Here is a 24671-nt window from a genome sequence, read left to right as displayed (position 1 = left end):
TGGGCTCCGCCTTCGCGCAGCTTTTGTCAAGGTCATCGATCATGAGAGTTGGCACAAGCTCTAGCTACCACCTTTTTGCACATAATAATTATTTTGTATTAGGTAAGTAAACTCAATGTCAAATTTTAGCGGGAGGTTGGGCCAACCCAAAAAAATGAAACTTATTTAGGGATTTCTTTTTTTCTGCCAACATAATTCAACAGGTAGTGGATTTTTGATTTTGAAACAGATAATACCAATAAAGTACTTCAATTGTAAATAAAAATTTTCTTCAAAAAATTAAATCCAATCAGATCGCTGCAAATTTTTAATTTCAGCCAGTGACAAACAAATTACAGCAATAATTCATGTACTAATGTAATTATTGATATGGTTGTCGTTGGCTAAAACTAAAATGTAATCGGACTGATTTGAAAGAGAGAGAGACGATAAACAATACAGAAAAACTTAGGCCTTCAAATATTTTTTCGTGATAATGAATGAATAGATACAGGGTGACTTTGAAAGTTGTTAAAATATTTTAACCAGTGGTAGAACCCCACAATAGGTAACGATTGAGTCAATAATACCTTATACAAATGTTGATATTTTTCGAGAAAAATGGGTTAACATTTTTTCAAAAAAAGTTTGGGAGCCACTGAATTTTATTTAAAAAATGAGTCAAAAAAATCTTAGTAGATTCTACTAAGATTTTTTTGTTCATTTAATTGAAAATTAAGTCAGTTTACAAGAACCTCAATCTTAACTTCAATTTAAATCACAAATGGCTTTCACCAACCTGGAGAAAACAGATATGGTTTTGATCTATGGCGAAGCCCGTGGACATTTAGAGCTAGCACGACAAATCTACTGTGAAAGGTTTCCTCAAAGAATACTTCCCAATGCACGAACTTTTGTAAACGTCGTGCAGCATCTTCGCAATTTCGGGCGTTTCGAAATGAATAAACGCGATCTTTGCCACCAACGAGAAGAAGATCGCATTTTAGTTGCAGAAGAAGAAATTCTTCACGAAACTGAAAACCGACCACAAACAAGTACTCGCGCGGCATCTTGCAAATCACCTGGGAGTTTCTCAGTTTGCGAGTTCAAAACACCGGTCAGGAAATTCGTTAAAACAGAGGCATCTGAGTCGAATTCGGCTTTCTTGAGTAGGTCGTACTGAAGCTTGCATTGCAAACGATGGCAAGCATTTTGAGCTACTTCTTTGATGTTTTATTTTACGCTTTTATTCACAATGCAATCTGTTTTCTCTGTTGTTTAAGAATTTGTTGTTTTCTGAATAAGTTGTAGGCACTATTTGATCATCACTTTACAAATTTTATCAAAACTTCATGATGAAACTCAAAAAACTTTAACGCTAAAAACCGAACATAAGCTCGACTGACAGGTAAACTTGACATTTTAGGTTGGTCGTACGTCAGAACTGCCCGCTAAATTTGAAAATTTTCAGCGGTTCCCAAACAAACAGATTCCTTTCATTCTCTTGTAAACCAGTAACATTTGTATAAGGCAAATCGGGTTATTTTGCTTTCTTTTAACACGTACTACCCCAGGTTCAAATATCTTGCATCCGGCATGAACAGATGAATTGTTTACGGTGAAGATATACAGTGTGTTGCATTTAAAATAAACACAGTCTGATATTTTGTTTTTTTTTTAGGAATAGAAATTTTAATTTTTGGACACTCATAGAACTTCATGAAGTACAACTTTTGAGATACTCAGCTCAACTGTAAGTCTTGACCATAGCCGACTACGACCTCGTAAACACAGTCAATTCTCCATATTTTGAATATCAAAACACATTATTATAAAATGTTGTTCAGAATCCAATTTTGACCTCATATTCATATGTACCAAAATTCAATGTAAAATTCGCATTTTTAATTTTGAATAATGAAGCACTGCAATTTTATTTAAGTCAAAATGTAAAGTTTGTATCGAAAGTCGGTATAAGAGGTCAAAATTGGATTCTGCACAACTTATTATTAGCGACATCGCAATTGGCTAGGTTGACAACTTACAATAACTGAATTGAGTAGCTTAAAAGATGTACCTCGTGAAGTTCTACGACTGTACAAAAATTTAAATTACTATTTCTAAAAATAACAGAAATACGAGACTATCTTCATCTTAGTGTGTTATCAACACACTGTACAGGGTGGAATTGAAAGTTGTGGTTAAAATATCTGTACAACTTTCAATAACACCCTGTAGATACCATTAAAAAATTTGTACTTATCTGCTAATGTCTCCATCCAAGAAGTTTATTTTAGCTTTTAACATGAAATAACAATGAATAAAAATTGTATTTTAAAGAACTTTTTAGATTGACGTTTACTCTTATTAATTTTCTTCTTCTTTGTTTCTTCAAATCTTTGTACTGCCTTCATTTTACCAATATCTAAACTTACGATAGAACCCGAAAATTTTCACAAGAGGATTATTGTTTCTTCCTTTAAAAAATTCTGGAAAATTTTCGTATCTCTTGTAATTAAGTGTCCAAATATGTAAAACAACTCTGTTCTAATGTTACCGATTGACGAGTGACTTTTAATGATTGAAAATATTTTTATTCGGTTGGCAACACATTAGATACAATTTTATGTTGGTACACTTGACCCCTTGACCGTCAAATTCAAATATGACAGTTCAAAAGCCAAATAAAATCAAATTGTCATTGTTTATTTCTAGAATCTTAACCTAGAAAGCGAATCAACACAGAACCCTTTGACAAATGACTACCAATTATTCGAGCCAACCCACTAAATCTCAATCATTTAAAAGTCACCCGGTATATGTTTCTCATCTGGAGTATAAACGAGTATATATTGTTGCCAACAGATCAGTACATATTTTGAAATCTTCTTTTACTCTGCTAAAGCACTAAGTGTTTATTCCTTTTATTAACTTTTTCCTTTCCTTTCGAGTGGAGAAGCTAAACTGTTGCTTTTCTTTCCACGCCGCACTAAAACGAGTCAATTGCTTTCCAAATCGACCAAAAATCGGTCATTTTCCTTAAAAATCAGTCAGTTTTCTTTCAGGTATGTATGTCTTTAAAGCTCTTTCGCCTCTTCCCCCAGGTACTACGAGACGGGTTCGATCCGACCTCGCGCCATCGGAGGCTCCAAGCCCCGCGTGGCTACCGCAGAAGTGGTCTCGAAAATATCTTCGTACAAACGAGAGTGTCCTTCGATATTTGCCTGGGAGATTCGAGATCGACTGCTGCAGGAGGGCGTCTGTACCAACGACAACATACCGAGCGTAAGTAACAAACCCTGACAACTGTGGTAGCGGTGATGTTATGGCCGCTGACGTGGAAACGGAGACATGCATGAGAACTCGACAACCGCCAAGATGCGACACGAGATATATACAATTAAAAAGTTTAACATGCTAGCCAATCAGCGGGGGCGGCGGTGGCGGCACCGTTCAAAATCGCGCAGACGGGGATTTATGGGATGTTTTGAGGCGCTGCGATGTTTACGGCAATGATTTATTCGCGGGGCGAGTCCTCCTTGAAAGTGTTTACATAAATTGGAAGTTCGAAAATGTGACGGGAGGCCGTATCGATCACTCCTCAAAGGGAGAACAGTGCCGGTTAAACGGGAGCATAAGCTCGCGATAACAGCATCAGGTTTAATCAGTTTGTAATCATCGGTTTAACCTGCGTGACGAGCCTCTTATATAACTTCACTCTTCCGCATATTAGACAGACGCCCCTCCAGCAGCCCCCGACACCCCTCCGTAATAAAGGAGCTGCTCTTTAAAACGGGAAACTATGAAAGAATATTGCAGGCTCTGATTACGCGTCATTTTTCATCGCTTCAGGGAGGGTCTCCGCCCCACGGACTTTCATATCAAATTTTAAGGAAAATTTAATAAAACGAAAGTTTTACTCAAACAGTTTAATAATTATTTTTTTTCTCTTCGTCGAACCGGCTGGGTCCGTCGATTTTTTCGTTTCTGTTTCGAGGAGCAATAATACTTTATTGTTCTTTGTGAACGGTGGATCCTACAAGTCCTGACCTCACTCTCCCACTTTCGAAGGATGAGTAAATCTTCTGAGTACCGTTTATTGGATGCATGCAAATTTCCATGGCAACGTCCCTCATCTCCCATTGCTCGCGATGTCTCTATTCCTCAAAACAAAAACGTTATGGATTTTTCTGTTAAAACGCGCAACGTCTTTCTCTCCATTGCGTTTCTGGTCAACGCATTAAAAATATCATCCGGCGGTTTCAATAAAATTGAAAGCCCTCAGACATCGCCAGATAAGGAGCAATCAATACGCATTCATCATCTCGTCCATTCGAAATTAAAATTTAAAACAAAAATGCTAATTTTTTGCCTCTTTGCTCTTCGCCCCACAAGAGTAGAACCTTATCCAGATTCTCGAGGCTATCTATGTAAATTTTGTGTCTCCCACAAACAAAAATCTTGACGGGTACACCATTTAGTAAAATCTTGTGTTGGTTTTAAACATTTCAAAATACGGTGATCCTGATCTTTTTTTAAATCTTAAGACTAAGATAAATTTTTATGTACAATATTCTTATGTAACTAAAGTCCTTTTTTTAAACAATTGGCAATGTCCAAATTCCCTAAAAGACCAGACTGTACCACCCTAAAACCTCTCGTTTCGGAACATCTGTATCGTAAAATCTCCCTCAATCAGATTTGAGGTTATGTCAGTAATTTTCAAATGTCAGAAACATGTGTTAGGGGCCGTCCAAATCCTTGCTTTCGGAAACTCCTTTTACTTTTTATTTTAGTGTGCCTTCAGTAGCGCAAGCGCCTTCACACAAAATGGCTGACATACAATTGACATTTTACGTTGCCAACCTAATAAGCATCCAATAACTAGTGGCTCATACCAACATGACAACACTTTGACAATTGTTTAAAAACAACAAACTTTAAACACCGTTCACGTTGTTTTGGCACAATGCGAGGCCATGATTTATTTTTTTAATGTTGGACACACTGTTTGATTTCCGTCACAAAAGTGCCTTACACGCGAACCTATAAAAATGAATAGGTATAACATGTTGCTGAATTTTCCGCGATGTCTATTGTAAACTAGACATTGACGCCATTTATAACCTCAAACTTAGAAAAACATAACCTAAATTAATTGCTAAATTTTCCATGATCTCCCATTTTGCCAAAACAACGTGAATGCATTTTATTGGTATTCTCCGTACAGTACAGTAACGTTCAAAAAATGATGGCGCTGGTAAAACTACCACTAAGATAAAAGTAAGAGTTCGTGTTTGGGGTAGATATAAAAATGTAGAACGTGATGGTGATCAAATTAAAATTGGGGTAAGAAATCCAGCGCCGTCTTCGTTTTTGGTCGTAAATCTCTGGCTTGGTATGAAAATCAGGCGTTCATAAAAAATTTCGAACCTCATCCATTCCGATCCCGCGACCGAATAAAACATAACAATTTGTCATTGGTTAAAACATGGCAAAAAGAATTCCAGATTTGGGAACGTCTCGACAATAAATTCAAAAGAATGTGTATATATGATATTCCGGAGGCCATTAATTTTAAAAGCGTTTTTAAGTCTCGCTAAAGTTCTTTTTTTCGGTCGGAGGGCAGCTGCGTCCCACCCTATTAATGGACAGATAAAGTTATTTGACGAGCCGCCGCGTATCTCCGCTACAGATAGGCAAGGCGGGGGCGGACGACGGACCGCATTGATTGGAGCATCTCCCGACCAGTCAAGCGAGAGGAATCAACTTTAAAACGGTACTGAAACAGCATTCCCCCAACATTACCCCTGAAACATTTTCTGAAACGTAGCATTCGGTAAAACCGTAGTGATAACGGGATTTAATTATATTCCGCCACGGCAAAATTAAAATGCCGGACTGAGGGGTTGGCAAGGGTTGTGTGTTTGACTCGGGATTTAGGTTTACGGAGTCGGATAAATGCTAAGACATTCTCAAAACTGTCGTTCGCTTCGTACATTGCTAACGAATCGTCTCTCTCTTGCTCATCGAGTACTATGTACCTGTATCATCTAATCTAAGTAATTGTAAGTAAGTTTCGAAGGGTTACTCGATTTTGGTACATAAAGAATCATGAATTTTCTTCGGCAGTTGCACAAATCGGTGTTTTCAAAAGTTTGCAATTTAGAATAAATGTGTTTGGGCTTGTAACAGTGGTGACAAAAAATTCGGTATTTTAGGGGTGAATGGCCGCAGGCTACGGACTTTCAACTTTGATGAGAAATATCTACGTATGTCTACACAGTTAGTTGCACGTCAAAACGTCCTACAAACTGTGTTAATTAGCATGAGCAACTACTTTTTGTTAAAAAATATAAAATATCCGTCCTTTTGAAAATTTAAAAATGTAAATAATGTATGTTATAATACGAAGTTATTCACATTTTTCACATTAAAAAGTCTTGGTATTTATCACAACAGACTTTTACATTCATAACAAGATACCTGTTAATTTTTCTGGAGCTCTTAAATGTTCTGTGCTAATTAAATGTGACCTGTTTTATAAGAAATTATAAGCCAAGTTGAAATTGTTATAAATAATAATAATTATAAAAGAAAATAAATTCAGACAGTGATAAAATAGTAGTTTATTTGACGAGTTTGTGTGTAAATTGGGCCTTTTTTGGCACGCGTGAGCCATTTTAAAACGCGAGTGCCAAAAAAGGTCCAATTTACACACGAACGAGTTGAATACAACGTTTTTTTGTTCGACGAGCCCCTTAAAGGCTCCAAATCGCTTAAAACCTTTAAATTAGCTTGACGTTTCGTTTTGACAAGTTATGACATTTATCAAAATCCGTTCACATAGGAGAAAATTCTCAAATTCTGACAGTGTCGAACAAAAAAAGTCATTATTTAGGGGTGAAATGCCACAATCTACAAAATTTTACTTTTACCTGAAAAATACGTATTAAGTATCGAGTGTTCAATTGAAAAGTTAATCGAGTAGAGTAGAAAAATGTTTGTAAGTTTTTGGCTTAAATCGATTTTAATGGAAAAATTGCTTTTATTGGTAGTCTTTGGCTTGTGGTCTTGTAAATCTTTTTTAACAATAACTACCCTGTAAAACTGACCTGCTTAGGCGAATTTATTTGATTTTACGAATAGAGTTGTAAAGGATCCACTGCTGTGGCAAAAAAGATCCCCTAATAGATCTTATAATTATGATATTGAGACATTATGTCGTAAATCATGAAGCAAATACAAATTTGTATATCAAAATGCGTTTATTTCAATAATACCATATGCTAAAATTAATTTAACATCGTAAAATTGTGTGAAAATACCTGAAGTGCATATGCCATAAGGTTGAATAAATTAAACAACTAGTTAATAGTTGAGAAAATACCAAAATTTGACTTATAAAAAATCAAAAAATTTTAAGGTCAATTTTGCCACCGGCAGTAAAAGATGAATCACTCTGTATAGGTAAAGGACTGTATGTCAAGTTTTCTCAGCTTGAACGAGGAGGAATATTTTTTTTAAATAAAATCCTTCCAAAAAATATGTAGTTATGACTTTTGACTCCTGTCCTGTTTAAGTTTTCCACGTCCTTGCACCCCCATTGGGTAAAACAGTATAATCTATAAATAAAAATATTTAATCTTGAAATCGTAAAATTTATAATTTGTTTTCCGTTTGTATCTTAAAATTTGAGAGAAATTTTATTAATTTGTAGAAGAAAAATTTACTGTTTCGATTTATAAAAAAACATTTTTTCTATTATTGATTCAAAAAATTGAAATTCACGCATAGTTATCGGTGCCTGAAGTGGGTCATTTTCTAACGTGTATTTCTTTTTGCATTGTTAGTAAGATCGAAACCATAGAAACCATACAAAACAGTGTGTGAAATGCGATTTCACGCACACGACTATTTCTGTGTTTCACTTCACGCACTGTATTTTATTAGTTACCTAGCAACATGGTCACTGCATTGAAACTTCAGAGTTCCTTCAAAAATTTGAATTTTTAATTTCAATTTTTTGAATCAATTATAGAAAAAATATTGTTTATATTTCGTGCGTGAAGATGTTTTTGCGCATTCAAAGGCTTATACTGCCTCGACCTTCGTCTCGGCGTAAAAGACCTTTTCATGCACAAAAAACACTCTCTTCACGCACTTAATATAAAAATAACTATTTCAATTGAGTTATTTCCATCCCGGGAACAAACCGAACAAAAAAAAATCAATTAAATATGTCGTCAGTTATGATCGAGAGTGCATACAAAAATTATAATTTTTGAAGTTTGCCCTAATTTTCCGACTTTCCTTTGTAATACTTAATATAAAAATAACTATTAGTTTTGCAGTGTTGTATCTAGAATCTAGACCATATTTCTGTAGAAATCAATGTTAAGTAAATTTGTGTTTTGTTATAATTTAAAAGAAAACGAGTTCAATGCAATAAAAAAATCTGCATTTTAGGAGCGAGCAGCTGTTGGTATTTAATAAGAAATAAAGGGTGTTTTTTTTTTTAAATTCAGCGTCGAAGTTGGCGTTGAAGAGTCGATTGTGAATGAACCACTTGTTTTAAAAACACCGATTTTTCAAACTGCAGATTAAAAACACAAACAACGCAAAAAGTGAGGTTAGATTTAAACAGCTGATGAACCACTCGTCTTAAAAAACACTGATTTTTCAAACTGCATATCAAAAACACGCAAAAGTGAGGTTAGGTTTAAACAGCTGATCAGAATTGTAATCAGGTGGAGCGTTCACAATCGACTCTTTCAACGCCAAATTAAAAAAAAAAACAATTCATTATACAGGGTGGACCATCGTATAGCATATTCTTAAAAAAAACATATTTCTCCCTAATCATCCTAGAAATTTGAATTTTGCGGTCAATAATCTATACTGAAAGTACTACAACATGAATTTTTTATTTTTTCAAACAGACGCTCCAAATGGAGTCAGAACGCTTAAAAATGAAAAAATTCAAATTACTTGATTTTTTTTATCGACTCCCTGGATTGAAAATAACAGAGAACTCATTTCTGGCATTAAAAAGTATGAAGGAGTCATTGATTTCAAATTAATTGACGTAATAGTTTTTGGTACCAAAATGTGAGTAGGTACATAATTTATTAGGCAACCCTCGATCGATTGGTCATAATTGCTGATTAACAATAATGGTTGCTTATCGCAAACAACCAGCTGTAAATCACAACTGACAGTACAGTCTTGGATTTGTAAGGTACGAGTATTGGAGACCCTTGTAAATCAAACTTTACCACCGTTTGATGATTTCCGTCATTTTAAAATATTACCATAAATATGCTACCACTTTATTCATAGATGTTAAATGTTGATTTATTCAGTTATTATCCTAATTTAAATGCCAACTTTTATATAATCAAAATCGACATTGTCCTGTAGGGTGAGATTGTAAGAAAAAATTCCGGATTTGAAAATAAAACGCTATAAAAATTAAATTCCACATTTATTTTATTTTATAAAAAATGATTCGGCCATTTCGTACATCCGAAATTGAAGATTATGCCTTCTAAATTACTAAAAAAATGTTTTGACAATTAAAAAAAGGGTTTTATCACAAATATGCTATACAATGGCCCACCCTGTATGTACTTCTACAGTTGATTTCATGATAAATATAGTAGGTACATACTCGTATATTTGTATAAATATTAATTTTTTATTAAATATAAATGCCTGCTTGAGCTTAAGCTTGTTTTTGGAATGTCGTTACAAAAATTTTGAAAACCTATTTTCCCCTTAAATGCAAAAACTAAGTATAATTTGTTTTAATCATTCGTTTTTTTTTATTTGCACATTTTGTTACATGTTTCAGAAGATATTTTGTTAATGTTTCTAGCTAAAATAAGAAGTTTTCATAATTTCCTTTAAGAAGTACTTATCTAAGTAAAATGTCGCATATTTTGAAAGAAAGATTTTCAGTTTTCTAGTGTTCCAAAAATTAAATTATTAAATTTCCAAACATATATTGTGATGAGCCTGCTCTCTAATATTCAATGATAATTGTAAAAGAGTTTTTTTTAATGTTTTTTTAACAAGAACACTTGAAGAAATTTTGAATGTGCAAGACTATAATTTGTAATTATTATTATTTTTTGTAATAAATATATAGCTCCTGTAAGAAAAAATAAAAAAATATATTTTTGAAACAGTTTAATAAATAATAAAATATCAAATTTTACTTATTTCCTCTAAAATACGTTTCGAATTTCGAAATATTGGAGATCAGACAATAATCGAACTAACGACCCATCTGTACATTTGAAAAGATCAAGTCTCCATCCATGAAGCACGATAAAGTGACAATAAATATGTTCCGAACACGATATTGAGTTTGAGTGTATTCAATCTTGACAACTTTCAAGTCAAGAGCGCATGGCTTTTATTTCCGTATGTAGCTAAGTATGTAACTTGGGACACACAAATAGTAAAAAACGAGTTGTACGAATCAGAGTAGTTTACAATAAAATCGTACGAAGACAACAAAAACGTTCTCGCATTTAGGAACGTCGATCTGAGCAGCGTATAATCAGGGGGTGGCGTCGAAATCATCTTCAATCAAAGCTGACTTCCGATCGATACTTTACCCATTTGCGAATTTATAAGTTCTGTATGAGAAGGCCTTCTTAAATTTCACAGCATCAGTATTGTTAGATAAAGCGAGGGTGTTCGGAATCGAATCCGTTGGTGTGGCTCGGAATTATGCTGTGTAATGTAAGGCAGCGAGAGGGTGATACGCAGTAAACCGTAAAGACGAGCGTGCAGTCACGAGAGGGTGCATAGATTTGCCGCCTGTTTGCCAAGAAAACGGGATGAAACTCTTGCCGTGCGTCCGAGAATCGTGGACCATCCTTGACCTAAACCAAACTCATTCCGTTGACGCGATTCCGTCCGGCCTCCGAGGGTTGTTACACACCAGATTACGTCCAAAATTGAAATCGTCACGTGTTTCCGCTATAAAAACCCCATCGATCGGACGCGAAACCGAATTTTGAACAGTCGCGAAAGGGGGCACCGATCGCTCCGCTCTTAATGTGTAATAATCTGAAACGCCACGTGACCGGCACGTGTGGACCGCGCTTTAGCTCATGTAACCGGTGCTCTCGACCAAAAACTTATTACGCTATCAGCACTCCACGCTGATGGTAACATTTTAATATAAATCCCTCGACTCTACCTACGCTCCTCCTGGGGGTTCATTAGGTGGAAGACTCCGACCCCGGATTTTCTCATCGAGATTACATCGGCATTTTCGAAATTAAAATCTAAACAATCGTCTTGTACCCCTGATTGCAGCGAGACCGTGTCGATGCCGTCAATGGACTGCACAAAGCCCAGCAGGACTCCCTCTATTGGCACTCCATTCTGCATGACCCCACGACGCCCCATTATATGACCTTTTTTCCTTCGATCTATTATACCGATGGCAAAAAAGAACGCAACTAGACTTCGACAATATATGCGAACCCTCGGAAACGTCCCATACACGCTTATCGATTGTTTTTCGTTTATGAGCGAAGGACACGTCAAGGAAGTATTGTTCGCATTGGTAATTTTCGATTCCCAAGCAAGGTGGTCTTGTTCGGTATGGATTTGACGTCTGTCAAGCGCTCTCGATGGGCGTATAATATAATATAATGTCAATGTAAAGTTGCGGTCCTTGTATAAGTTCCAGCTTGTCGAACAATTATATTATGGCGGGAAATAAATCATTGTTGTGGAAACCACTTTTAAACCACTTGTTCGCTTTGTGTTCGTACCAATGGCAAATGCTTCAAATTCGATAATGGGCAAAGGGGTCAATTGAAACCGATACCGGAAAACTAAACAGTTAAATTACGATGTGCTATTTTGCCAACCGCACGTTCGTAACATCAATACAATTATTATTAACAACGAAGCGACGTAAAATGACACGTGTAAAACTCCCAAAAGCTTTAAATTATATCAATATCTTCTAAAGTCCATTTTTTAATTATAGTCCGATGTATCAATTAAAAAGCAGAACAACTGTCATATTGCTATCTCTTTTCAACATAATGTAAACAAACTATTGAATTCTTGTACGTATTGTATTAAGCGTGTCCCACTATGCATCTCGCTTTAGCATGTGTGATTCGAGCAAGACACGAGTTGTACGTTTATTACATTAGCGATGTCAAATTTTTAGGTTATGTTTTAACCACATTATTTGTGATAATTTTGTTTAATTTTGCTTAAAATGTCCTCCGTATGATGCCAACGAAAAGCATGTGGACAGATTCATTTACAGAATTTGTAAATTGCAAAAATAATATTGGAATTGGAATTGGAATTGGAATTGCACGGAAACTTGCAAGACTGGGAGTTAACAGGTAAGGGGGTAAACTAATTCATGGCGTTGCCGAAACAAAATCTAGGAAGAAAGAAAGACAGTATAAACGTGGTTGTTTAGTGCTGTTTTCAACAATTTTTAATATATCTGACCTATTAGGTAGTTGATATGTAAATATGTAGTTATCAAAAGAGTTCTGAAGGGAGCGGTTTTTTGAAAGACAAAATTAAAACGGAGGAATGAATTTGCAGAAAAACCAACAAAGCACGAAAGAACACAATTCAAAATCTTAAAAATTGAAATTTGTAATGATATCTGTCTCATGTTGCCTAAATAAATTTTCAAATATTGGTAGAACCATGCACTGCTGTCAAATGTCGAAAGCAGACGCAGGTCATGTCGACTTCTTGATTCGGACCAAGCTCATCGGACTATAATAAAAAAAAATGGACTATAGACACATACGACGAAGTATGTATAGCTAAAATACGAAATACGTAATTACTTTGGATTCGAATCTATTTAAATATCTTTAAAAAAACTCCGTCTATTGTAGTGACATATTTTGATGTACTCTCTTTTGGGTCATTTGACATTTATCCAATGCTGTTTTTAAAAAATCAATTAAGAGCTTTGATTTTTCTGTCTGAGAAATCGCTATTAAAAACTCCACTCAAAATCTGACTTGCTCGGCTAAACTCAGCTTTCCAGAGCTCACTCGATGAGTCTTTCACCTCGGAGCGTGTGACGTGACGCGTAACGCGTGAATAATGCGGGAATAATGTCGTGGTGCGCCTAAAGAAGTTTTCACTTTAATAAATGAAAAATAGACACATTCATTATATCAGATTTTATTTTTGTTTTTTTTTATGTTTATGAATAAGTTGTCTCTATGTGTATTTATTTTTTAAATTCTTTGTATATTATTTATTGAATTCTGAGAATGATCAAGTCCGAAAGTGACTAAACACGTCGGAAGTGCTAGATTTTTTGAAGCTTAAAAGCGAAACATTGTCGTGTTTCAGGTCTCTTCGATAAACAGGGTTTTGCGAAATCTGGCCGCACAAAAAGAGCAGTCGTCCCAGAATCCTCCGGTTTCGACCGGAAACGACAGTGTATACGATAAGCTCCGTCTGCTGAACGGAAACCAAGGAAGTTGGAGACCGACGCCGTGGTATTCGCCGGGCAACACTTCCTTTCCGCTGCAGCCGCTGAGTCCACCGCCCACCATCTTGGCCGACGACATCAACAAAAAAGGTAGGATCGACTTTTCCCCTCCCTCGGTTATTTTTCCACCCTTTGGTCTCCACTCGTGCGTAATTAAAAAAATTAAAAACGAAATAATAACGGAAGGCATAGGTATTTGCTGAACTGTAAAAACGAAAAAGCTCACAATTAATTACGCAGGCCGACAAAAAGTCACAAACACAATTAAACGTTGCAGAATAACATGAAACGCTCCGAAAAAAATTATCACTGAAATTAAACAATGACCGCGGGAGAACGCCGCCACCGGTGTACACAAAGCACATCCGAACGAATTGAACAAATTTTAATTAATGCGTAATAATTTCATTAACGAGCCGTTTGTGGCTGCGCTGAAAATTCAATTGCAGCAAATTGGTTAAACGCTGAATGTTAAAATTTCAATTAGCGTATGTCCCGAGGCGCGACTTCCACTTCCAAAAGGGGGAGGCGTGTTTGCATTTTTAACAAATGTGTCACTTGCAGCTCAACATCAACCGAGCTGATACAGTAACAAACGCTTCCCCCGGGGGCAGATTAGTCAGGACCCCACAAAGCTGGTGGAGCCTTTGATTCCTGCCTCGACCGCAGATTGCGGCAAACAGTTGTAATTTACCAACGCCGTGTATGTACCACTGGCGGGGTTGAGATTGTTGAAATACAGACAACTTCTCACGTCAAACTTACCTGCACAAGTTCGTCATGCTTGAGAGACTTCCGTCTGGTTCTGGCGCCCTCGCAGCGCCGATCAAAGCTCCGAGGAATGTCTGACGTCTTCCGAACCTACAGAAATAATTTTCTGATTTCTCTAGTCTCCCAGAGTTCTACACAAGTTTGCTTTCTTCCTCCAAAAGTTTACACGCAAAACTGATTCTACTATCTTTCGCCAACCACAGATCTTTTTGTGAAAGTTTCTGCTATGCGATGAAACAAATCTTATTCTTCAAAAACAGGCTTTCATTTATCTTTTTCAAAGTATTCACCGTGCAGCTAGATACCTACACCTATGTATTCGATGGAATTAATCTTGATAACAAAAATCCTACTTTTTCTGGGATAGCAACGTTTTTAAAACCTTCATTAGATTAATCGGAATTTGAAAATCTTAAACCACACGTTTGTTCTTAATCTGGGGAACAAAAATAAATCGCAAGGTGGTAGGTTAGGTCTGTGGGGCGGATGTTTCAATAATTTTACTTCCGAAGTTTCCAAAAAGCTTTTTGTTTGTTGCACAGTATGTCATCAAGTCATGGTACGAAACCGTTTCACTTTTAGGGCACCGTAAGCAACAGTTTTCATAATTTTTTAAAGGGGACATTGTTGTAGGTACAGTACATTGATTTCACAGTTGCAACGGCTCTAGAGATTTTAAAAAATGGAAGCAATCATTCTTTCATCTAAAAGACTACTGACTGAACTTTGACCGGAGTAGGACCTTGTGATGACTTACAAGGTCGTGGAATAAGATTTTTTTTTTGGCCTCCTCAAATCTAAATGACATGTTTACACATTTTGAACAGCTACGGTATCTTGATTTTTACACACTAATCAAACTAACTGTCATTTTACCGCACGGAGTGTGTAAAATACCACGAAAATTTTAAGCTTTCAGGGACCTCCAAAAAAACTGTTAGCTTATCATAAATAAAGTCCATTTATACTAAGACAAGATACCGCTACCATTGATGCGTTCACTTTTCGAAAATGAACATAATTTAAATGTTTTCTCCTGAAAAATTGTGAATTCTGATGGCGCCATCTTGTGGTATAAATCGTAAGCATATCAGTTATCGGTATAATAGATAACTTTCTGGTATTTTATTAATCAAATGTCAGTCTTTGACAAGTTTTGCTAAATTATTGGTTACAACAAATTTTAAATTTGAGAAAACGAGTTGTCGGCCAAAAAGATTAATACATTACTAATGCGGTAGGCATTTTATTTACATCGCTCGGTTTTTGTTAAAACACTCCCGCTGCGCGGTCGTATTTCAATCTAAAAATCTCGCGCTGTAAAATGTAGCCTACCGCATTTGTAATGTAAATAACTATTGCACCATTCGATGCGTTGTTGTTTTTGAGTACCTATGGAAACAGCTAGGGACAACAAATTTTCTTGACGTCCTAGTGATAGTGCAAAATCATTATATAAGGTGTTCATTTAATTTTATCTTCAAAGTTAGCGTTGAAAAGTCGATTGTGAACGCACCACTCGTCAGTCTGCAAAGTAGAAACATAAAAAACGCAAAAAGTAAGGTTAGATTTAAACAGCTGATCCGTGATCTGTAATCCGTGGCGCGTTCATAATCGACTCTTCAACGCCTAGTTTGAGGATAAATCAATTTAAATGAACACCTGATACATATTATATCATTCTAGAGATGACTCATTTATCATCTCAATCTAAATGAGTAAATATCAATTTTGACACCCGTCCGAGACTTGCTTCTTTGACAGAGTTTCTTCCCCAACGTGCTGGCGAAATTATAAAAAAATTTCAACCGGTCTACGATTCTCATTGCAAAAAAACCTAATAATAATGATCTGCGCAACAGAAATGTAAACCAGTTGATCTATTGTCATTGTAAACAGTAAACAAAAATATTTATAACAATAATAACAGTACAAGGACTTCTAGATAGTCCATCATATATGATTGAAAAAAGTGGCCAATTTTCTTGTCTTCAGGAGCGAAATTCTGGCTTAAATTTGGACTCTTCCCGTAAACATGAAATATCAAAGGTGGTCATAACAGTAAAATTGTGGGAAATAATGCCATTTTGTATATCTACTCTTGAAAGATAAGAAATTAGGAAATAACATTCATAACCCAAGCGCACAGTAGAAAAATTAAATTTGTTTACGCAGCGTTATAATATCTACAGCATGATGAGATTTTTTTGCAGTTTTGGCCTTTCACAGTTTGTGCCGTTTTTACACCAGAAACATTAAGGGAAAATAATTCCTGTCCTGCAATAACCGAGCGCAAGGATTCTTTGTACAAGACATCCGACTTCATCGCTTTTATTTCTTTGTTAATCTGACGGTCCTTCATTTGTTTATTAATCTATCTTCCCTACTTTCACATTTAACACAGCTTTTTTCACAATTTTTCAAAACACCCAACCCCGCGAATTTCGTTCTTCGCTCGTAAATATTTTACTGGTAGCATTTTCAACTTTCAATAAACATCTCAGATTCTTAGTCATTTTCACTTTGTTAGAAGCCATAGTTGGAAACCGCCGTCTCGTTCCGGTTATTTGTGGCCATCGAGAGCTCCCCAACCGCTCATTCTTATCGCGAACTGCACTGATTTGCATACGAACCGCACATCAAGAGCCGTCGTAAATGCACCGATTCCCCCGGTAAAGTGTCGCAAATTACCCCCGACTCTCGGTGGAGTTGTTTTCGGAAGCGTTCCGGCACGAAACCGGTGCAAGAATTGGACATGACGTCACGGTTGAGTGTCTCGGGGGTATTGATTCAGCGATCCTCCCTGGCTGTCCCGTCTCCTAATGTCGTTTGTTTGTTGACACTTTGATTCGGGGCGTCAAAGGCGGCTGCGACTCGCACCGGGGCGTCACTTCCGGTTCATCTCGGGGTGATTTTTTACGCAACCCCGCCGCGATCCGGATTACTCAGACCATCCTGCGAGCAGGAAAGTTTCGTCACGAAAAGACTTTTATGGCAATTAAGACGAAGTTGTCTAAAAGTGTTGTCGTCGGAGAAGACTATCTGCTGGGATATCATATTTACATTAGTGAAGACGTTCCGACGTTGTTAAACCGTTCGCGGCGAACAGCGAGGAGTCTAGAAGAGGATTATTAATTTATACGCGGTGGATGTTTATCGAGAAGTTTCGGTTGCCGGTTTTGATAAATATCTTAACAGCGGTCGAGATCAACGGGTACGATCCAACAAAAGAGGCTCCCACGTTTCAGAAGGCCGGATCCCGGCAAGTCGGCTTTGTCAACCGATTCAGCTCCACTCGAGGACTCCGACGGTGTTCGAATGCCCGTTTATACGGAGGATATCGCAGATAACTCTCGGAGCTACACCATTATGTGATTTTAGACACAATAACTCGACAGGAGATCAATTTGTAAGTGGCTTATTTGCCGATCTGTCGAAGGAATCTGTCGGAGGCCGGCTCCGGTCCTGCTTCCTTATTAAATTCGGATTTAATTGGCAATTTATTTCGTTTAATTTAATTGAGAAGAAATTAGCTGAAACGAATTTTGTTTTAGCTTTAAAGGAATAGTAGCGGACGAGGCACTCGGGGAATGTATTTGCGTGGTGCTGAGGGAACTGATTATTCTCCATTCTGCACAATCTACAGCGGATTCAGGACACCGCAAAATTCCACAAATTTAATATCTGCACTTTGGTACACTCTGGACGGCTCCCTACCACCCTAAATAGCTTTCCCGCGTTTTATTCTGCCCCCTAAACTCCACTTTTTCCAAAAAACAAACTCGCCTTTCCCATTTTGCAAACACCAGTCTTCCTAGAGCATTCTCGAGACTTTTTTCTTTCGTAGTTCAGTCATCGCAGTTGATTGCTTTTCGAATTCTTCTATATATGCCTCGGCAATACTAACGGAGCGTCATCCCCCATTACCCATGACGTTACTCATACTTTCCCAGCAATTTCGAAAATTTGAAAAATTCAAAAATTTGGCCACAACACTGGCTACGCTACCAACTTTGTAGATTCCCACACGCTGAACAATACAGCCATTTTTTTAAGTTTTTGTATCTACCAGCTTGATCAGTAGATATTTACAGTAAGAGTGAGGAAGGCAAAGCTTTCGTTCACTCGAATTACTTGTTCAAGTGAACGAAAGCGGCCTTACTCTCGAGTGCTGTAACTTTGTATTCAAAATCTATATATATAAAACTGAATGTCTGTTTGTATATTTTGTATGCAAATCTACAGTTTTACTCCGATCTTGATGAAATTTTGTACACTTGATCTTCAAAACAAGGAGAAAATTACTGTCTACTTTAATTTTACAAAAACCAACCCCTACTACCATTTTCAACCCTGTTAAGAAAAAAAGACAGTTTTTTCGAGTTGGAAATACCCTCACCTTCACCGCTTCACCCCTATTTCATCCTCTGAGTATATCGTCACCTTCGCCGCTTGACACCCACAAAAAGCAACCCCTATTATCATTTTTAAGCCTGTTAAGCACAAAAAAAGTTTTTTCGAGTTGGAAATCGCGTTTGTATGATATGTTCAGGTGTCATAGTTACATTTGGTTGTTTATAAAAGTAGCAATTTCGCAAAATGTGTTTGAATGATTGTGTTTTACCGGAAGATGTCTTAAATGAAGCAGAACAAGCTTCAAATAGCTTAATACAGAAAAAATCAAAAGGCAGGTATCTGAAATCAAACGAGACAATCAAACAATAGGAAGATCTAAATAAGGTTACAACTGAAAATAAAAGTGTTATGTTGGCGTATTTTCATGAATTGGTATCTAAGTGATCATAGTGTTAGTTTCTTATCGTATTGATCTTTTTGTTTATATAGTCGAAGAAAAAAGTAGACTACAGTAAAGTTTTAATTATTCTTCGTAAAAAGACAAACTTCATATTGAAATTACTGCGTTTATAGCAATACATGAAAGTAGAAACATAATTTTAAAACATTCTGAAATTTGGGGGCAAAGCCGCGGTTAAAAGCTAGTTTTAAATAAAAATAAATCACATTTTTGGATGGATCTGTTGCTATGGAAAAAAATTAAATACAAAATAAACAAATTTCTGTAACGTCAATAAAGTGATTGCGTGCACGTTGTGGAAATTGTGGAAATGGATGATGAAGAATTATATGTTCTTGATGATGTCCTGGAAGAGCCAAATGCCACGAGATACCAAATGTCAAAATTACGTTATCAGAAAGAATTGAAAAAATTTATGAGTGAATGAAAATCAGTGAGTGAAAGACGGTGAGCGAAAAACGATGAGCGAAAGTGAAGTGAACTAACGAGAAACCTTCACCCACTGGTAACTATGGATACAGATTTACTTTCTAGAGAGGTATCGAACAAATTATTTATAACTATTAAATGCTAGCTGGGAGAAAATTCCTAGCTTCAGTACTGTGTTGACTGGACAATTTGCAACAAAAACCTTCATCTCCGATGTTCTTGGAATATTTAAAAGATTTCAATTGACAAATAAGATGCCACTGTATTCTTAAATCTTCAAAAAAGAAAATCCAAATTAAAATTCACAGCAAGAATCAAAAACTTTTTAATTAAAAGAAAAACAGTCTTGTGTACAATACAATACAATAAATAGACACACTCTTAACTATCCTGCCTTTATTGGTAAATCTGGATGTAGGAAGCACTGAAAGGACTGTACATTGAAGACGCGACCGCCGACGACAGGGGCACAGCTTGGAAGCGAGCCGGCGTCGCCATCAGATTCCCCTTGGGCACCGCCAACAGCGCCGCACTCCTCGGTATCGTATACACAACACTTTGTTCTTGCGGAAGAACAAGATAGTACTGTCCCCCTTGCGGCTGTTCCTGCAACTTCTCCGGCTTCTCCTTTTCTGCTTCGACTTCTTCGACTTGCTGAGCCAAAGTTTCCGCAGTGGTCTCTTCGGTGGTAGTCGGTTGTTCCGTCGTCGTCACTTCCACGGGGGGTCCATATGAAGCGGCGGGCACAGGCGGCGCCGATCTCAGGGGTAGATTTAACTGCTGTCCTGCCGGCGTCCACCCACTGGCTACGTAAGGAGCGGGTTTTCGCACGATCTCGATCCGTTTTCTGGGGATGTCGGCTGACACCATCGACACAACCACCAAGGCGAAGGCTACGGTGAACTGAAATTTCGAGCGGGTTAAAGGGCGAGCGGACAGGGGTGGTACGTACGTCGATTATGGTGTAAACGTCCCATTTGTCGGCGTCTAGAGCGATAGTTTCTTTCGCCATTGTCTGGGTTGTAATATAATGAAATATTCGATACGTGGGGGCTTTTATATGGTGTTATGTACATACCTTCATTTTTATGTAGCGGTCTTGACTAGACAATAGCGAATTATTAACTGAACTTATCGTGGGATCTATTCCTATTTATATCGAGGAGCGATAACGTAAAATACGTGACATGTTTATTGTCAAGGCGTTTTAAACAAATAGTCCTGATTTGATTATCGGAAGATGCGATTAGGTATTCCAGCCGAGGACGACACTGACCCATAATGTGTACCATGTCATGGTAGAGGATTCTTATAGCTTATTTGGAAACACTGCTGGAATTTATAGCTTTTAATCTCGGTTTGATTTTCAATTTTCTCTTTTGTCGAGAATTTTTAAACAGATTAGGTAACTGTTCGGTAGTGACGTAAAAGAGATTAAGGTCAGCTATACAGTTGTTGGTTGAAACTAAAATTTAATTTAAAAGTACAAGCTTACAAGCAATAACGTTGCTCATGTCGTTAATTTTATTGCTGCGGACTTAATCTAAGTTAAGTTTAACGGTATCGTTGCTGGAAATGATCCTTAAGAGATTAACAAAGAGTGTTGTAAAAACACTACCTCACTGCAGTACCACAACCAGAAAACTTATATCGGGCGTTCAAATGAAATCCTGGGCTGAGTAGGCGTTGGAAAAATTAAACCGTTTAGAACAGTGTAAAGTTTGAATTTCCCGCCGTGTGACACGAATGACATTTGTTTATGTTTAATCAGGACATAATTGAACATGTTTGTTTTTAGCAAAGGGTGCCCTTAGATATTTGCTTCGAGAATAGGAATCGTTACGTTATTCTATTTTTGATGTAAAGCATTGCAAAGAAAGAAAAAAAAGAAAAAAAAAATTGGCTCTAAATTTTAGGTTAGCTGTCAACATGCTCCAATTAATCTACGCTTTAAAAAAGCACAACAATTGACGGTTTCCAACGCCTTCCCAGCCCATGATTTCATTTGGACGCGCGATAGTTTTTTTATTTGATAACGTAAGAGCTGAAAATACATATTTTTCATTTAATTTATGTGTTTATCAAAACTAATCAATCTTTAAGAAAAATTATACTTGCCAAGTACCTATCATTAAACTTAAACGTTGCATTAATTGGAAATTGTTACTATACGTCATTGGTATTTATAATTTTGTTTATAATAATCGAGCAATTAAGATGTCTTCTAAATACAAACTCTAATTCTGCATGTTCATCTAACAACCTGTTTCTTGTTAGTGAAATGTTTTACAATTGTTCATAAAAAATGAAAACTTTGAAATAAAAGAGCACTCACTAGAAAAAAATAGAATACTCTCGTTATGTGAACATTACACATTTTTTGCAAAAAATAACTTTACGTTCAAAGCTTAAAGTTTCAAAGTTTAAAAAGGGAATACCTTACTGTAATAGTAAATTATATCCTTAAGAGTAGAAGTGAGTCTTTTTGTGCTAAGCCAAGAGATTCAAAACTGAGACGAAGTAACTGAGCGAAGCACAAAAAAGACTCATTTGTATTCTGAATGATATTTTATCTTCAAGCGGGTCACAAAAAAAAAAATCGGACATGAACTCATTTATTTATTTTTCTTTTCCTGCAGTTACAATTTTCAAATTTGCAGTTTTAAAATTTTAAGGCACCACTAATTCCTACTTCCCTTGTAATACCGAGCGATCATTTAAAAAATAAATCGAGTTTGCTTTGGAGCCTATGCTATAGCATTGTTTGCCATAGGTAACACGCCGACTCGATTTATTTTTTAATTGATCGCACCGTATTATTGGTACATACTTGAAGTCTATCTAAATTATCCGATGTAGTACTTTTTGCAAATTTCCAGATAAAACTTTCCCAAAATGGTGAATGATCGCGATTTATAATTTTTAGTATCCTGGACTTTTACTAAGATAGAAGACCCAAAATCTTCTGCCAAATTGGTCAATTGGTGATTTCTTCGCCTCGACAAGCTCCGGTCACACCTAGTGTCGACATAACCTTCAATGATAACTTATAATTCTTCCTCTAGGAAACTCAGAAATTTTACCTTTGTAGCCAGATACTTTTCATCATGAGCATCATGTTGAAATCATACACTTTTCGGGACTTTGGTGGGATTAGATCCTGCATAGAGTTTGCCACGATCTAAATATAACAAAAATTATGAAAACTTGAATAGCAAACGATTACAACTGTTTACTTTCTAACACTGAACGGCCATCTTGGTAGACCACAGTGGCACCGGTTAAATATTGGGTAATAATTCCGTTATTTCGCTTTTTTAGAGGCTTTTTTTAATAGGGATAATTTAGTTATTAAATATTTCGTGTAGTTGATAATAATAATTGCAATTACCTTACATATTTCACATGTGATGTAAATATTATGCCCCGTTTTTAATACACCCTGTATAATTCTGGTTTAAATCTAAATTAATCATTCGTCAGTTGTGTTTAAAATAGTTTTACTTTAGAATTTTGGAAAGAAGTATAAAGGACTTGTAAGAAACATGCGATTTTGACTGATAACAATTAAGAGAAATGGTGTTTCTTAAACTTTACAAAAATCTTCATTAAATTCTTCAAGTAAGAATATGAAATTACCACAAAGAGTTTAATCTTTCGGAGCAGAGACATTACCCACCTGTGTGATTGTTAATCCATGAGTGAAGTAACAATAAGGAGCAATTTCCTGTTTATTAAAAATATGAAACGGAGCCCGCTAAGCCGTTGTCGTGTTGTATTACTTCCAACAGGTAGACCCCGTCGGCTTCCTGTTTTCGGCAAATATTGGATAATTGCTAAGTCCACGCCGGGCTCACATATTTTTAACTGCTTAAGTAGCTAGTCGTTAACAGCCGTATTGTTAAGCTGCGCTTTCTGTAGTTCGGCCAGCTTTATGTACTAGATTACCTGTTAATATAACAAAAGCTCCGTCGAAGCTTCCGTAAAATACCCGGCTCTTATCGAATTTGCATCGCTTTCTCGAAGCCGAACGGATTTTTTGAGGAGACGGCGCGTCCGCCGCCGCCTCCCTCGCCTCGATTACAGAAAAAGTGAGAGTTTGCGGACTAAATTGGCGTTTAACGAGCAAAATGCACCTCTCGAGGCGCACGCAACGAATAATAAGGACGTCACGTATAATTGCGTGGCGGCTCGAGTACGTGCCGGGGACGGCGTCCTTAGGTGGGAGCCGCCGCAAATAAACACGGCTACGGTTCTAGGTCAAGGCTTGTTAGCCGCCCACCCTCCGGAACGCCGCCCAAGGATCGCTCCGGGAGAGGACCATTATTGCGCCATTACAACGGGATCACCATAAATCGCGTTTAATTCGCGGGCCGCGATGTCAGATGGAAGTGCAATCTCGCCCGGTAAATATTTGCAACGATAAAGACATCATTGTTTTGTGAGAGTTTCCGGCGGCGAAGAGAACGCGCCCCGTCTCTGTCTGATGTCTGTCTCCGGTTATCTACGGGTATCAGATACATGCATGTTACTCTCTGACGGTGGCTGTAGCGGGAGCCCTTCTTTTGTCCTGATATTGAAATGGAATCATTTGAGTGTGAGTAATTTGCTTTGGTAGTGTGCCGTTGCCGTACCCCTGCTGCTCGCCCGACTCCCTCCTCAGACCTGACAACTTATTATTATTAGCGGGGACTTCTTCACGTGTATACACGCCGGCTCCGTGCCACGCCGCCATCAGGAATTTATCGCTGCATCGATGTAACAACGATAAACCTTTCACACTTTACGAAAAGACTCATTTAGAATTCGATTGTTCGGGACAAAACTGTTTAGACAAGGATTCGACGAATCTCGACCAACTTGAAACACTCACACCGAAGGCCCTTCTTTGTTTTTCATTATTTTTTATTTACAGTTGGTAAATGCGTTGTGATGTATTTTTATATTCCCGAATTTCTAATCCCTCTCTGGTAGACTGTGCATTCAGTCGTATTTCCAACAAAGATGTCTTTCCTTTTTTTGTTTCAACATTTTTATTATTCTCGCTTAGGTTTTGATATTTATTTGGAACATTATTTAACATCTTCATTTTTCAACTGTATTGGTTTCGTCTTTTTTTTTCAAAGGAATTTCTGTTGTGAATGAAAACAAAAG

General features: G+C 36.9%; 2 protein-coding genes across 4 annotated transcripts in view; one reads left to right on the top strand and one right to left on the bottom strand.

The window, feature by feature from the left end:
- The window catches only part of LOC138133875 (paired box protein Pax-6-like), a 58385-nt gene that overhangs the window by 23021 nt on the left and 10693 nt on the right, over window positions 1-24671 (top strand). The window contains exons 4-5 of one of the 2 annotated variants that reach the window (XM_069051875.1): window positions 3084-3264; window positions 13360-13591. In XM_069051875.1, the coding sequence (XP_068907976.1) occupies window positions 3084-3264; window positions 13360-13591 (413 nt within the window). Of the gene's footprint in view, window positions 1-3062; window positions 3265-13359; window positions 13592-24671 lie in introns of both variants that reach the window. The other variant, XM_069051874.1, reaches the window with a different exon arrangement.
- LOC138133880 (uncharacterized) lies at window positions 19827-20701 on the bottom strand. Of its 2 annotated transcripts, XM_069051880.1 has the most exons (3): window positions 20596-20616; window positions 20470-20532; window positions 19827-20420 (listed from the first exon to the last, which is right to left on the bottom strand). In XM_069051880.1, the coding sequence occupies exons 1-3, from the start codon at window positions 20599-20601 to the stop codon at window positions 19914-19916; spliced, it is 576 nt and encodes a 191-aa protein (XP_068907981.1). In that variant the 5' UTR covers window positions 20602-20616; the 3' UTR covers window positions 19827-19913. The 2 variants fall into 2 exon arrangements, with proteins under 2 accessions (XP_068907981.1, XP_068907982.1); XM_069051881.1 differs by lacking the exon at window positions 20470-20532 and having other exon boundaries at window positions 20596-20701.

The sequence above is a fragment of the Tenebrio molitor genome, chromosome 6 (genome assembly GCF_963966145.1).
Source record: "Tenebrio molitor chromosome 6, icTenMoli1.1, whole genome shotgun sequence".
NCBI classification, from domain to species: Eukaryota; Metazoa; Arthropoda; class Insecta; order Coleoptera; family Tenebrionidae; genus Tenebrio; species Tenebrio molitor.
This window is presented reverse-complemented; position numbering and strand designations above follow the sequence as displayed.

Coding starts and splice junctions, on each gene's coding strand:
- LOC138133880 (XM_069051880.1), bottom strand. Junction 20,421..20,469: donor ACGTTTACACCATAATCGAC/GTACGTACCACC, acceptor TCGAAATTTCAG/TTCACCGTAGCCTTCGCCTT.